The sequence below is a fragment of the Hylobates moloch genome, unplaced genomic scaffold (assembly GCF_009828535.3).
Source record: "Hylobates moloch isolate HMO894 unplaced genomic scaffold, HMol_V3 SCAFFOLD_2, whole genome shotgun sequence".
NCBI classification, from domain to species: Eukaryota; Metazoa; Chordata; class Mammalia; order Primates; family Hylobatidae; genus Hylobates; species Hylobates moloch.
This window is the reverse complement of record NW_026652277.1, coordinates 127,908,025-127,923,045: the sequence shown is the minus strand read 5'-3', so window position 1 is coordinate 127,923,045 and position 15,021 is coordinate 127,908,025. Positions and strand designations below refer to the sequence as shown.

The following is a 15,021-nucleotide window of genomic DNA, read 5'->3' as shown; positions in this document are numbered from 1 at the left end:
GGGTGTTGTGGCACATGTCTGTAGTCCCAGCCACTCCGGAGGCTGAGGCAGGAGAATCGCTTGAACCCAAGAGGCGAAGGTTGCAGTGAACCAAGATTACACTACTGCACTCCAGCCTGAGCAACAGAGCGAACTTACTATAAAGCCTGATTAATTAAGTCAGTTTGTCATTAGCTCTAGGTTAGTCAAAAAGAGCAATGGAATAGTCCGTAGCTCAAAATCTGATTTAAAAATACATAGAAACTTGATTTATGACAAAAATGCCACCATAGAGCAATAGAGAAATACTAGGCTTTTCAATGAGTGGTGCTGAAATAATATATAAGAAACCTAACTGCCACATCACACCATTCACAAAATTAATTCCACATCAGTTATAGATTATAAGACAAAACAAAGCTAAGAGATAAAGTGAAAGGCCATATTTATGATCTTGGTGTAGAAAAAGATTTTAGAAAGTATGCTTTTGTTCTAAACTTGAAAAGATTGAGAATATCCTTACCACATGGAGCGTAAAAACTTATGTTCATTAAAAGACATCACTAAGAAAGTGGAATAGCAAGTGAAAGAAGAGATTCGCATCACATATAACCTTCAAATGGCTCATATCTAGTGTTTCTACAAATCAGCCCTAACACAAAAAATGGCCAAAAATGGACAAGAGGATTGAACAGGCACTTCCCAAGAGAAAAATCCAAAAGATCAAGAAACATGAAAAGGTGCTTAAATTCAGTAATTGGGAAACACAAATTAAAACCATAACAAGTAGCCACAACATACCGTCAAGAACAACTAGAATTTAAAAACTGACAGTGTCAAGTGTTATGAGGATGTGGAGCAGCAGCAGCCTCTTAACTGCTGAAAGTAACATGTTGGTACAGTCTCTGGAACAGTTTGGCATCTTTCCTAAAGATGAAATTGTGTGTATCCTTAACTTGGCTATTCTTGTCCTGAAGTATATTCACAATAGAAATGTGTACACTAAGACACATGTACATGAATGATCAGTATAGTCCTGTTCATAATAGCTTCAAACTGGAAACAATTCATTAACATTAGAATGGGTAAATAAATTGTAGTGTTGTCATATAGTGGACTATTATATAGCAGTGAAAATGAACAACCTGCACAGAACAATATGGATGAATGTTATAATGTGGAATAAAAAAGGCAAGGCATAAGATAATATGTATCATATTAGTCTATATAAACTTCAAAAAGCTATCAAAACAAAACTACAGTGTTTAAAGTTGCCTGTGTAAGTTGTGAAAATAAAAAGAAAAACAAGGAAATGCTTATTATAAAAAGAATAAAGGTTACCTGTCTTGGGGAGGTAAGCAAGAATGATTGGGAAGAGGACCAAAGTGGAAGGGTTCTGGCAATTGGTACAGGCAATATTTTATTTCTTAATGGGGTTACATGAGAGTTTGGTTAAATTTTTGAGGTGTACAATTTTGTATGCTTGTTTTCTCTACATTTCATGTTGCACAGTTTTAGAATGGATTAAAAATGTGGAGAGAATGCTAAACAAATAGGTCAGAGGAAACAAATTTATGCAAAAGTTTTTAAAAGCATGTTGATAAGTAACACTTAACTGCAACTAAGTTTATCCCAAACTTCTCATTTGTTAGTCATTAAAGCTCAGTAATTAATAAATGGTTTCCTTTAGTAACCACTGTTCACTGATAGATAGTACAGTCAGTCGTTTCCCACTTTGCACAGTAGTGCAGGACTGTAAAAAATGACAGTATAAGTTGAAACCATGAAAAACGATCTTAATAAAAAATGGGGAAAATTACAATGTTTTAATGTACGCTTTTTAAAATTTTTTGTCAAGACAGGAAAACCTCTTCTATTGTTGGTTAAAAGGTATAGGGAAATTTAAAAGTATTTAGCACAATGTCATTTAAGATATTGGAGCCCATTAGAATTAGTGTTTTATTTCTTTGTAAAAAAAACTTATCAAAGGCAGTTTGAGCAGTTCTCGTTGTGTAACTTACAACAGCAGAGGTAGCAAAGTGAGCATCTTTTCTGTGCCTTGGCAAATTGTCACACTCCTTTCTTTTAAATTAGGATTAGCTTCCAACATTTTTATCTTTTGTGCTTTCACTGTCACGAAGTAGCTCCAAGAGTTTCTTAAATGTGAGGGTTTTTTTGCTAGTGTCACTTCCTTTGGAACATATACCTTCTTTTTGTCACAACCACATTCCTCATTTATGTCTGTAGGTTTGCCTTCACTAAGTTCCTCAGGCTGCGTATCTAGAAGCTCTCAAACAGTGGCAGTGGCAACATTTCCACAGTCAGCTACTTCATCTGTTCCTCCACTTATGTTGGATTTGAATTTCATTTCCAGTGTTATCATTTTTTTGTTTGTTTTTTGTTTTTTGCTGCACTTCTATCTTTGTTGGCCAATTCCCGCTTTCATCTACCTATTTAGTAAAATTTCATGTAGATTTAGCACTGGGAGGCAAGAAGGCAACAGATGCATGCTTTGCTGTCTGTAGGTGAATTGACTAACAGATGAGGTGTAACCAATCATCAACTGACTTTGAAAGAAGTGGTGATTGGTCACTGATCATGATGTACAACTCATCTTAACAGTGATTTGTGGACTAGAGCAGCAATCTCCTTGTTTTTGGCACAAGGGGCTAGTTTCATGGAAGACAGTCTTTCCGCGGGCGGGGAGTGGGGGTGTGTGGAGTGGGGCATGGTTTCAGGATGAAACTGTACCACCTCAGATCATCAGGCATTAATTAGATTCTTATAAGGAGCATGCAACCTAGACCCCTCACGTGTGCAGTTCACAATAGGCCTCGTGCTCCTATGAGAATCTAATGCCGCCACTGATCTGACAGGAGGTGGAACTCAGGCAGTAATGCTTGCTCACCTACCGCTCACCTCCTGCTGTACAGCCCAGTTCCTGACAGGCCACTGACCATTACTGGTCTGCAGCGGGGGGGTTGGGGAGTCCTGGACTAGAGTAGTAGAAATGAAGTTTGTTTTTGTGCAGTTACTCACAGTTAATATACTGTAGTAAGTGAAATTTGAATCATGGTGTTGGGCAGTGTTGTTACTTAACTAAACTCGAGTCACTCAAATTTGTGCATATGCGAAGCATGCAAAGTGAGAGCAGCCTATAATTCAAAGACGGTTGAACTTTTTGATCAGTTAAATAAAGATTTGGTAGATTCCAATGAGATTTCAGGTGCAGGGCTACTTAGAGTATTTGATCTGAGCTGTTGAACACCTGATACATATTATGTGATAATGTAAATTTGATTTACTCTTACAGCTTCCTTAATCCTTTTATGCACTTCCTTAGAGAGGACATCTCACACTAACTCTCTAGAACAAAATCCCTATTATAGTAAATAAAAACAGTGTTTTTAGGAGAATAATAGTGATGATAATTGTGAATTCACCATGTAGCAGCTGACATTGAAAGCAAGTTTTTAAAAAACATCTTATATAATGTTGATATTCTAGTAATTGTAAGTTAAATCAATTTTGATTATTTTAGTTGGGTAATTTCATTTTTATTGTCTCCATGCAAGCAAATACAGTTGGCCCTTGAACAACCCAGAGGTTAGGGGCACCAATCCTCTGCATTGCTGAAAATCTGTGTGTAACTTCTGACTTTCCAAAAACTTAACTAATTATAGACTACTGTTGACCAGAAGCCTTACCGAGAACATAAAGTGTTGTTTAACATATTTTGTATGTTATATGTATTATATGCTGCATTCTTACAATAAAATAAACCAGAGAAAATAAAATGTTATTAAAAAATCATAAGATAAAATACATTAAGTGGAAGTGAATCATCATAAAGGTCTTCATCTTTGTCATTTTCACGTTGAGTAGGCTGAGGAGGAAGAGGAGGGGTTTGTCCTGCTGTCTCAGGGAGGCAGAGAGGGAAGAAAATCCACCAGTAAGTGGACCCATGCAGTTCAAATCCCTGTTGTTCAAGGGTCAGCGGTGCTTTATTCTTCAATGAAAAATAGAGTCTCATTCTGTGTTGGCTGAAATTTAATATTGTTAATTTATTTTTGATTTCCTACAGGTGAACTGGCACAAAGGTTAATCTCAAGATGCCACTAGTGAAAAGAAACATCGATCCTAGGCACTTGTGCCACACAGCACTGCCTAGAGGCATTAAGAATGAACTGGAATGTGTAACCAATATTTCCTTGGCAAATATAATTAGACAACTAAGTAGCCTAAGTAAGTATATATCAATTAAAAATATACTCACAAACCAGGATGTTATGCTTTAGAGTATTAAGAAGTTGTGCTTCTGATTAATTTGGCAGTATGATTTGGTGAGAAGAGTACAAAATTAGCCTGAAAAATATAGTCACATGAGTATAATTATTGAGTTTTAGAAGAATTTCCTCTTCTTCTGCATGATGTTTCTTCTGGGAAAGGAAAATACGGACAGAGTCTCTAGGAACAGAATCACATGTGAATGAAAATTATTGAGATTGCTTTAAAAATATATAATCTGCGGAAGGACCAGAGTTGTGGTTTTGTTTGGTTATTATCACTATTTACTCTGTTTAGAGGCCTCAACTATTTGTGTTTTCAAACACTAGTATCCCTCTCTTTATATATATGTTTAATTAGTTTAGGGAAATATTTTTATATTAGCAAAGATCTAAGGTGAGAGGTATGGGGTCATTACTATTCAGAGGAGTAGGCTAGTCAAGTGGGTTGTCTAAGAGACATTAGGATATAAGTCAGGAATCTGATATGCAGCATTGTGTGAAAACAGCAAGTGAACTTGGCCGCTGGCAGACAGAAGTCAAGCAGGTTGGCCAGAGACTAAAGGCCAGTGAAAGAGGCAGATTAGGGATAAGGAGACAGGCAATATGTTCTCATTTCAAATTTACAGAATAGAGCAACTTGGTTAAGGAATTAAACAAATTATTTTCTATTCTAAGTTTAATCAGAAAATTTAAAAAATAAATCTGGTCTGTCTTTTGCATTGAAGGATTAGCTTTTTCATAAGACATTGATATTTCATTTTAAAGGTAAAACAAGGTGTTCTTGGCAGAGATAATATCCACCAAGTGGTCCTAGATTTATCTCATCAGCCATATAAATTCTCCTGATAAGCAGGCTTGGCTTTTCTTTTCTTTTCCTTTTAACTTTTGTCCTTTTTTTTATAATTGAGTACTTAGCACAAGAGGTTGTTAATCTAATTTGTTTCCAGTAAGAAAGTTTAGGCATACATCTGTAGCGAGAGCAACATAAAAAGTTAAATTTGAATATTCTCTGTGAGAGTACTAAATTTTTGCATTGCCTGTGAAATAGTAAGAATAAATAAAAGGCTATTTTATTTGAATTTTAAGTATATTCCTTGTTCCATTCAGTAGTTATTTTTTTCAGGTTAGTGAATCACTAAAGTATTGTATTGTTTACTTGAGACTAATAAAAAAAATGTTAGAGTTCCCAGATTAAATATGATTAACTATATTGTTTAAAGATATTTTGCAGATTTTTTATGACTTAGCACGGATTGAATCGAATATAACATGATGTCATATAAAATTTGTTTTATATACGTTATGTACATACATAAGTATATAAGCATGCTAATATTAAAATACATGTTAAGAACATAGAAATGGCATTAGTAATTTTGTATAAAATATTTCTTAAAATTAAGATGAATTGTGGATCCAGTACAGGCATTTTATTTTAGGTATATACACAATATAGAATTTAGAACTAATATTATGATTAAGGGTGATAATTTGCAGTACTAACCCATTTGTTACAAAACTTAAAGATGAAAATTTAAGGAATTTTTAAGTCTATATAGTCCATATAAGCAACATCTATCAGCAGGCACATGGTTATGCTGTAGCCAAACTCTGAAAATTATAAATACCTTGTAACAATATAACTAAATTAGGTGTTGGGTGCTTCACATTTAGAATCAGAGACCTGGAAGGCATTGTTTAAGCAGTTTGTAGAGATTCAAAAACAAAGAGAAAACCCATAAAATATTGTAGCAAGGTGTGACAATAGTTTACTGCCCTGAAATTAACTTCTCTGGCAGCTTTCCCACTTGACATAGTTGAGAACCTGGAATTAAATTTAAAAGGCCTCTAGATAGCCAGAATAAATAAACTCATGCACTAAAGACCATGCACATAAAATAACCAATTGATCCCTCTCTCAAAACCTGTTTACTTTTACCTCGATAGTTCAAACAGATTTGATGATGTGGTTTCCAAACAGTTATGCTTCAGAGGATAAAAGGAGGAAGCATGGGAGGAGATACTAGAAGGAGGCATCACTGAACCCAACCAAAAGGAGGTAGTTTACAGGAAAGGACAAAGTGATGTAGGGGAAGATGCAACATAAAAACTGGAAAGAAGCCATTTAATGTAAAGCAAATATCCTTATACATTTCAAGGCCATTTTCTGGCCTAGGATAATATTTGATTTTCATAATTCATGCCCATGAGTCCCTAAGAAAAAATTAAATTATGTTTAATTTTATATTCCATTTAAGAAGAGGGAAGCTTAGAATACGTTTCACAAGTTTCCATCCAAAATAGTTAAAATAACAATTGATGTATTAGATAATAATCTCTGAATTACTCAGAAAACTTGGCTATCCAAAATGTTTCTAGATAATGGAGATTTTCACTTTGGTGCTATTATTAGTACCGAAAGTGCTTGAGAATATAGCAATGAAAGTAAACTGCAGGGATCCACATGGCTTAGGGCTGGATATCTTCCTGACCTTTCCCTCACAAAAATGTACTTCGTTTTTTTATTTTTTTGAAACAGAGTTTTGCTCTGTCACCCAGGCTGGAGTGCAGTGGGCGATCTTGGCTCACTACAGCCTCCACCTCCCAGGTTCAAGCAATTCTTGTACCTCAGCCACCCAAGCAGCTGGGTTTACAGGCGAGTGCCATCACGCCTGGCTAATTTTTGTATTATTTTTAGCAGAAATGGGGTTTTGCCATGTTGGCCAGGCTGGCCTTGAACTTCTGGCCTCAAGTGATCCACCTGCCTCGGCCTCCCAAAGTGCTGGGATTACAGGTGTGAGCCACCATACCCAGCCAGTACATCTGTTTTTTGTGAGATTTTTCCTAGTAGAACATAATTCTGTTTTATATTAGGTAATTACCACAAACCTATAATTCACTTTATATCAATTTCCTCTTTCTCATTTTATTGCTTTCTTAATGATGCAAGGTTTTTTACTCCTTAGCTGAGCTAGGTCCAGGTTTTTGTCTCAAGACGAGGAAGAATTAGGCACACAGATACTTGAAGAGTGAATGGAGTAGAATTTATTAAGTGAAAGGAAAGCTCTCTCAGCAAAGAGAGGGGTCCTGAAAGCAGGTTCCAGGTTGCCCCCTCACAGTTGAATACAAGGGCATATATATAGAGAGAAGCTGATGGGGCTGGGTTCCCTATTTGTATAAGGCACAGATTACTGGTGGCTTCACCACATTCCCCCAGTGCACATGCAGGCCCTTAGTCTGCTATGGGCATGTTTAAGTAAGCCTCCTGTGCAAGTTCCCTTATCTGCGCAAAGCATCTGGTGTAAGCCCTTGTGGGGTGGGTCAGAGGTTCTCTAGGGACCCTTCCCTTACTGTCTGCCTAAAGCAAGCTAGCTAACTCCTTTCATTAACAATCATTGGGATTCTGAATACCTAAGGGATCTCTTCCCCTGGCTTTTCTCTTATTGAATATAGTCAGTTCTTATTGCCAAGATTAGTCTTTTCCATCTCTGTATCTACACCTAGCATTTGTTATCCCTACCAATTGTTGAATAAATGAATAACTTTATGCCTGCTTTTTCTTCCATTTGGGATGCTTCCCTTATCTGCCAGAGAAACTGTCTCTGGAAGTATCTTGATCACCGAATAACTTTTGACACCTGAAAGTGAGGTGCTTCTATCTCTGCTGTGTTACTCTTACCTTATATTAAAAGCTGCCTGTTATTGAGCTCCTCTGTATCAGGTGCACTTCAAGGCTCTTTGCTTGCTTCTTTTAGAGACAGATATTTTTATTCCTATTTTACAGATAAGGAAATTGAGACCAAAGTCTCACAGTGAATAGAACAAACATTTGGACTTATTTATTAAATTGCTTTAAATATTTGTTTAAATGTCTGGTTCTCCCTCTGTTCAAAATTCAGTAATGGCAGGGATCTTCTTCCAGTTATTTTGGCTCACTCTTTTCAGTAATAAGAACTTACACAACTGGAGGAATACAGTGATTTTAGACTTATGATTTTTTTTTCAGAAGTTGTAACAAGAGAGTGTAAAAGATCTCCTGAATTTCTGAATCTGTATCTTGGGCATACCTGAGACAGGTCATCTTCTAGGTCTTTGATGAATCTTGGGTTAAAATTTATTTCTAGCTAATATAAATGCTGATTATATATAAATGCTGATTATATATAAATGCTACAGTCTACATATAAATGCCTTCAGATTGATAGGCATATTATTTGCATATACATTTACATCATAATCTTCTCTAACCCTCATCAGGTGGACAGATATAGATAAAGCAAGTAATTTCCATTTTAGACACAAATCATTTAACAGAAAGTAGTAGAACAAGGTTTAAAAGCAGGCTTCCCAGGATATCTCTTTTTTCTTCCCCTACTTTGTCATGGCTGGGTTACTTTAGATGGGGTTTAAAGTTTAAAATACAGTTGGCCCTTGAACAATGTAGGGGTTAGGGGCACAGATCCTCAGTGAAGCCAGAAATTTGCATATAACTTTTGACTCCCCCAAAACTTAACTGCCTATAGCCCTACTATTGACCAGAAGCCTTACCGAGAACATAAACTGTTGCTTAACATGTATATTTTATGTTGTATGTATAGTAGTATACTGTATTCCTACAATAAGGTAAGCTAAAGAAAAGAATATGTTATTAAGAAAACCATAAGAAAAAATATACTTAGTGTTCATTAAATGGAAGTGGATCATCATAAAAGTCTTCATCCTTGTTATCTTCACATTGAGTAGGCCAAAGAGGAGAAGGAAAAGGAGTTTGTCTTGCTGTCTCAGGAGTAGCAGAGGCAGAGAAGTGGAGAAGGTAGAAGTAGTAGAGGTGGGCACACTGGTGTAACTTTACAAAAACACATCTTGATTTCTGACTTTTTTGCTTCTTCATTTCTCTAAAAATGTTTTTATATGGTACCAATCCTCCTTTTATTTGCTTTAGTTTCGGTACCTGTATCATAGAAGGGTTCACGTTGTAAAATAAATCAAAAGTAGTCTTGAATAATTGGAACCCTTTTGCCAGATTCTCTAATGTCAATTTGTTTTCTGACACCACTTCTTCTATGTCTTCTTTTTTTTTTTTTTCTGGATTCCATTTTTTAAAATCAGAGATTTGCTTCTTTACTTTCTTTTTAATTTATTATTATACTTTAAGTTCTACGGTACATGTGCAGTGTGCAGGTTACATAGGTATACATGTGCCATGGTGGTTTGCTGCACCCATCAACTCGTCATTTACATTAGGTATTTTTCCTAATGCTATCCCTCCCCCAGCCTCCCATCCTGTGACAGACCCGGGTGTGTGATGTTCCCCACCATGTGTCCATGTGTTCACGTTGTTCAATTCCCACCTAGGAGTGAGAACATCTGGTGTTTGGTTTTCCGACCTTGTGATAGTTGTGCTTAGAATGATGGTTTCCAGCTTCATACATGTCCCTGCAAAGGACATGAACTTCTCCCTTTTTATGGCTGCATAGTATTCCATGGTGTATATGTACCACATTTTCTTAATCCAGTCTATCATTGATAGACATTTGGGTTGGTTCCAAGGCTTTACTATTGTAAATAGTGCCGCAATAAACATACGTGTGCATTTGTCTTTATAGTAGCATGATTTATAATCCTTTGGGTATATACCCAGTAATAGGATCTCTGGGTCAAATGGTATTTCTAGTTCTAGATCCTTGAGGAATCACCACACTGTCTTCCACAATGGTTGAACTAACTTACACTCCCACCAACAGTGTAATAGTGTTCCTATTTCTCCACATCCTCTCCAGCACCTGTTGTTTCCTGACTTTGTAATGATCACCATTCTAACTGGCATGAGATGGTATCTCCTTGTGGTTTTGATTTGCATTTCTCTGATGACCAGGGATGATGAGCATTTTTTCATATGTCTGTTGGCTGTGTAACTGTCTTCTTTTGGGAAGTGCCTGTTCATATCCTTTGCCCACTTTTTGATGGTTTTTTTTTTCTTATAAATTTGTTTAAGTTCTTTGTAGATTCTGGATATTAGCCCGTTGTCAGATGGGTAGACTGCAAAGATTTTCTCCCATTCTGTAGGTTGCCTGTTCACTCTGATGGTAGTTTCTTTTGCTGTGCAGAAGCTCTTTAGTTTATTTAGATCCCATTTGTCTATTTTGGCTTTCTTGCCATTGCTTTTGGTGTTTTAGTCATGAAGTCCTTGCCCATGCCTATGTCCTGAATGGTATTGCCTAGGTTTTCTTCTAGGGTTTTTATGGTTTTAGGTCTTACATTTAAATCTTTAATCCATCTTGAGTTAATTTTTGTATACGATGTAAAGAAGGGATCCAGTTTCAGCTTTCTACATATGGCTAGCCAGTTTTCCCAGCACCATTTATTAAATAGGGAATCCTTTCCCCATTTCTTGTTTTTGTCAGGTTTGTCAAAGATCAGATAGTTGTAGATGTGTGGTGTTATTTCTGAAGCCTCTGTTCTGTTCCATTGGTCTATATATCTGTTTTGGTACCAGTACCATGCTGTTTTGGTTACTGTAGCCTTGTAGTATAGTTTGAAGTCAGGTAGCGTGATGCCTCCAGCTTTGTTCTTTTTGCTTAGGATTGTCTTGGCTATGCAGGCTCTTTTTTGGTTCCATATGAACTTTAAAGTAGTTTTTTCCAATTCTGTGAAGAAAGTCATTGGTAGCTTGATGGGGATGGCATTGAATCTATAAATTACCTTGGGTAGTATGGCCATTTTCATGGTATTGATTCTTCCTATCCATGAACATGGACTGTTCTTTCATTTATTTATGTCCTCTTTTATTTCATTGAGCAGTGGTTTGTAGTTCTCCTTGAAGAGGTCCTTCACATCCCTTGTAAGTTGGATTCCTAGGTATTTTATTCTCTTTGTAGTAATTGTGAATGGGAGTTCACTCATGATTTGGCTCTCTGTTTGTCTGTTATTGGTGTATAGGAATGCTTGTGATTTTTGCACATTGATTTTGTATCCTGAGACTTTGCTGAAGTTGCTTATCAGCTTAAGGAGATTTTGAGCTGAGATGATGGGGTTTTCTAAATATACGATCATGTCATCTGCAAACAGGGACAATTTGACTTCCCCTTTTCCTAATTGAATAGGCTTTATTTCTTTCTCTTCTTGCCTGATTGCCCTAGCCAGAACTTCCAACACTATGTTGAATAGGAGTGGTGAGAGATGGCATCATTGTGTTGTGCCAGTTTTCAAAGGGAATGCTTCCAGTTTTTGCCTATTCAGTATGATTTTGGCTGTGGGTTTGTTATAAATAGCTCTTATTATTTTGAGATACATTCCATCAATACCTAGTTTATTGAGAGTTTTTAGCATGAATGGCTGTTGAATTTTGTTGAAGGCCTTTTCTGCAGCTATTGAGAAAATCATGTGGTTTTTGTTGTTTGTTCTGTTTATGTGATGGATTGCATTTATTGATTTGCATATGTTGAACCAGCCTTGCATCCCAGGGATGAAGCCGACTTGATCGTGGTGGATAAGCTTTTTGATGTGCTGCTGGATTTGATTTGCCAGTATTTTATTGAGGATTTTCACATTGGTGTTCATCAGACATATTGGCCTAAAATTCTGTTTTTTTTGTTGTGTCTCTGCCAGGCTTTGGTATCAGGATGATGCTAGCCTCATAAAATGAGTTAGGGAGGATTCCCTCTTTTTCTATTGATTGAAATAGTTTCAGAAGGAATGGTACCAGCTCTTCTTTGTACCTCTGGTAGACTTCGGCTGTGTATCTGTCTGGTCCTGGGCTTTTTGTGGTTGGTAGGCTATTAAATATTGCCTCAATTTCAGAACCTGTTATTGGTCTATTCAGAGATTCACCTTCTTCCTGGTTTAGTCTTGGGAGGGTGTATGTGTCCAGGAATTTATCCATTTCTACTAGAATTTCTAGTTTATTTGTGTAGGGGTGTTTATAGTATTCTCCGATGGTAGTTTGTATTTCTGGGGGATTGGTAGTGATATCCCCTTTATCATTTTTTATTGCGTCTATTTGATTCTTCTCTCTTTTCTTGTTTATTAGTCTTGCTAGCGGTCTATCTATTTTGTTGATCTTTTCAAAAAAACAGCTCCTGGTTTCATTGATATTTTTGAAGGGTTTTTTGTGTCTCTATCTCCTTCAGTTCTGCTCTGATCTTAGTTATTTCTTGCCTTCTGCTAGCTTTTGAATATGTTTGCTCTTGCTTCTCTGGTTCTTTTAATTGTGATGTTAGGATGTCAATTTTGGACCTTTCCTGCTTTCTCTTGTGAGTATTTCCCTCTACACACCGCTTTAAGTGTGTCCCAGAGATTCTGGTATGTTGTGTCTTTGTTCTCATTGGTTTCAAAGAACATCTTTATTTCTGCCTTCATTTTGTTATTTACCCATTAGTCATTCAGGAGCAGGTTGTTCAGTTTCCATGTAGTTGTGCGGTTTTGAGTGAGTTTCTTAATCCTGAGTTCTAATTCAGTTGCACTGTGATCTGAGGGACAGTTTGTTGTGATTTCTTTCTTTTATATTTGCTGAGGAGTGTTTTACTACCAATTATGTGGTCAGTTTTAAAATAAGTATGATGTGGTGCTGAGAAGAATGTATATTCTGTTGATTTGGGGTGTAGAGTTCTGTAGATGTCTATTAGGTCTGCTTAGTCCAGAGCTGAGTTCAAGTCCTGGATATCCTTGTTAACCTTCTGTCTCGTTGATCTGTCTAATATTGACAGTGGGTTGTTAAAGTCTCCTATTATTATTGTGTGGGAGTCTAAGTTTCTTTGTAGGTCTCTAAGGACTTGCTTTATGAATCTGGGTGTTCCTGTATTGGGTACATATATATTTAGGATAGTTAGCTCTTCTTGGTGAATTGATCCCTTTACCATTATGTAGTGGCCTTCTTTGTCTCTTTTGATCTTTGTTGGTTTAAAGTCTGTTTTAACACAGACTAGGATTGCAAACCCTGCTTTCTTTTTTTTTTTTTTTGCTTTCCATTTGCTTGGTAGATCTTCCTCCTTCTCTTTATTTAGAGCCTGTGTGCATCTTTGCCTGTGAGCATGTGAGATGGGTTTCCTGAATACAGCACACTGATGGGTCTTGACTCTTTATCCAATTTGCCAGTCTGTGTCTTTTAATTGGAGCATTTAGCCCATTTATATTTAAGGTTAATATTGTTATGTTTGAATTTGATCCTGTCATTATGATGTTAGCTGGTTATTTCGCCTATTAATTGATGCAGTTTCTTCCTAACTTCGATGTTCTTTACCATTTGGCATGTTTTTGCAGTGGCTGGTACCGGTTGTTGCTTTCCATGTTTAGTGCTTCCTTCAGGCGCTCTTGTAAGGCAGGCCTGGTGGTGACAAAATCTCTCAGCATTTGCTTGTCTGTAAAGGATTTTATTTCTCCTTTGCTTATGAAGCTTAGTTTGGCTGAATATGAGATTCTGGGTTGAAAATTCTTTTCTTTAAGAATGTTGGATATTGGTCCCCACTCTCTTCTGGCTTGTAGGGTTTCTGCCGAGAGATCTGCTGTTAGTCTGATGGGCTTCCCTTTGTGGGTAACCCGACCTTTCTCTCTGGCTGCCCTTAACATTTTTTCCTTTATTTCAACCTTGGTGAATCTGAAAATTATGTGTCTTGGGGTTGCTCTTCTTGAGGAGTATCTTTGTGGTGTTATCTGTATTTCCTGAGTTTGAATGCTGGCCTTCCTTGCTAGGTTAGGGAAGTTCTGCTAGATAATATCCTGACGAATGTTTTCTAACTTGGTTCCATTTTCCCCATCACTTTCTGGTACACCAGTCAAACATATATTTGGTCTTTTCACATAGTCCCATATTTCTTGGAGGCTTTGTTTGTTTCTTTTCACTCTTTTTTTATCTGATCTTTTCTTCTCGTTTTATTTCATTAATTTGATCTTCGATCACTGATATTCTTTCTTCCACTTGATCAAATCGGCTATTGAAGCTTGTGCATGCGTCACAAAGTTCTTGTGCCATGGTTTTCAGCTCCATCAGGTCATTTAAGGTCTTCTCTACACTTTATTCTAGTTAGCCATTCATCTAAACTTTTTTCAAGGTTTTTAGCTTCCTTGCAATGGGTTAGAACATGCTCTTTTAGCTCAGAGAAGTTTGTTATTACCGACCTTGTGAAGCCTACTTCTATCAACTCATCAAACTCATTTTCCATCCTGTTTTGTTCCCTTGCTGGCGAGGAGCTGCAATCCTTTGGAGGAGAAAAGGCGCTTTGTGTTTTTTTGTTTTGTTTTTTTTTTTGAATTTTCAGCTTTTCTGCTCTGGTTTCTCCCCATCTTTGTGGTTTTATCTACCTTTCGTCTTGGATGTTGGTGACCTACAGAGGAGGTTTTGGTGTGGATGTCCCTTCTGTTTGTTAGTTTTCCTTCTAACAGTCAGACCCCTCAGCTACAGGTCTGTTGGAGTTTGCTTGAGGTCCACTCCAGACTCTGTTTGCCTGGGTATTAACCACCAGAGGCTGCAGAACAGCAAATATTGCTGCCTGATCCTTCCTCTGGAAGCTTCATCCCAGAGGGGCACCCACCTGTTTGAGGTGTCTGTTGGCCCCTACTGGGAGGTGTTTCCCAGTCAGGCTACACAGGGGTCAGGGACCCACTTGAGGTGGCAGTCTGTCGGTTCTCGGAGTTCAGATGCTGTGCTGAGAGAACCACTGCTCTCTTCAGAGCTGTCAGACAAGGATGTTTAAGTCTGCAGAAGCTGTCTGCTGCCTTTTGTTCTACTATGTCCTTCCCCCAGAGGTGGAATTTATAG

At 37.2% G+C, this 15,021-nt stretch overlaps 1 protein-coding gene across 3 annotated transcripts in view; it reads left to right on the top strand.

The window, feature by feature from the left end:
• WASF1 (WASP family member 1) overlaps positions 1–15,021 on the top strand; it is a 78,214-nt gene that overhangs the window by 46,476 nt on the left and 16,717 nt on the right. For all 3 annotated transcript variants that reach the window (XM_058435473.1, XM_032156501.2, XM_032156510.2), the window contains one exon: positions 4,064–4,224. In XM_058435473.1, the coding sequence (XP_058291456.1) occupies positions 4,092–4,224 (133 nt within the window). In that variant the 5' untranslated portion in view covers positions 4,064–4,091. The remainder of the gene's footprint in view (positions 1–4,063; positions 4,225–15,021) is intronic.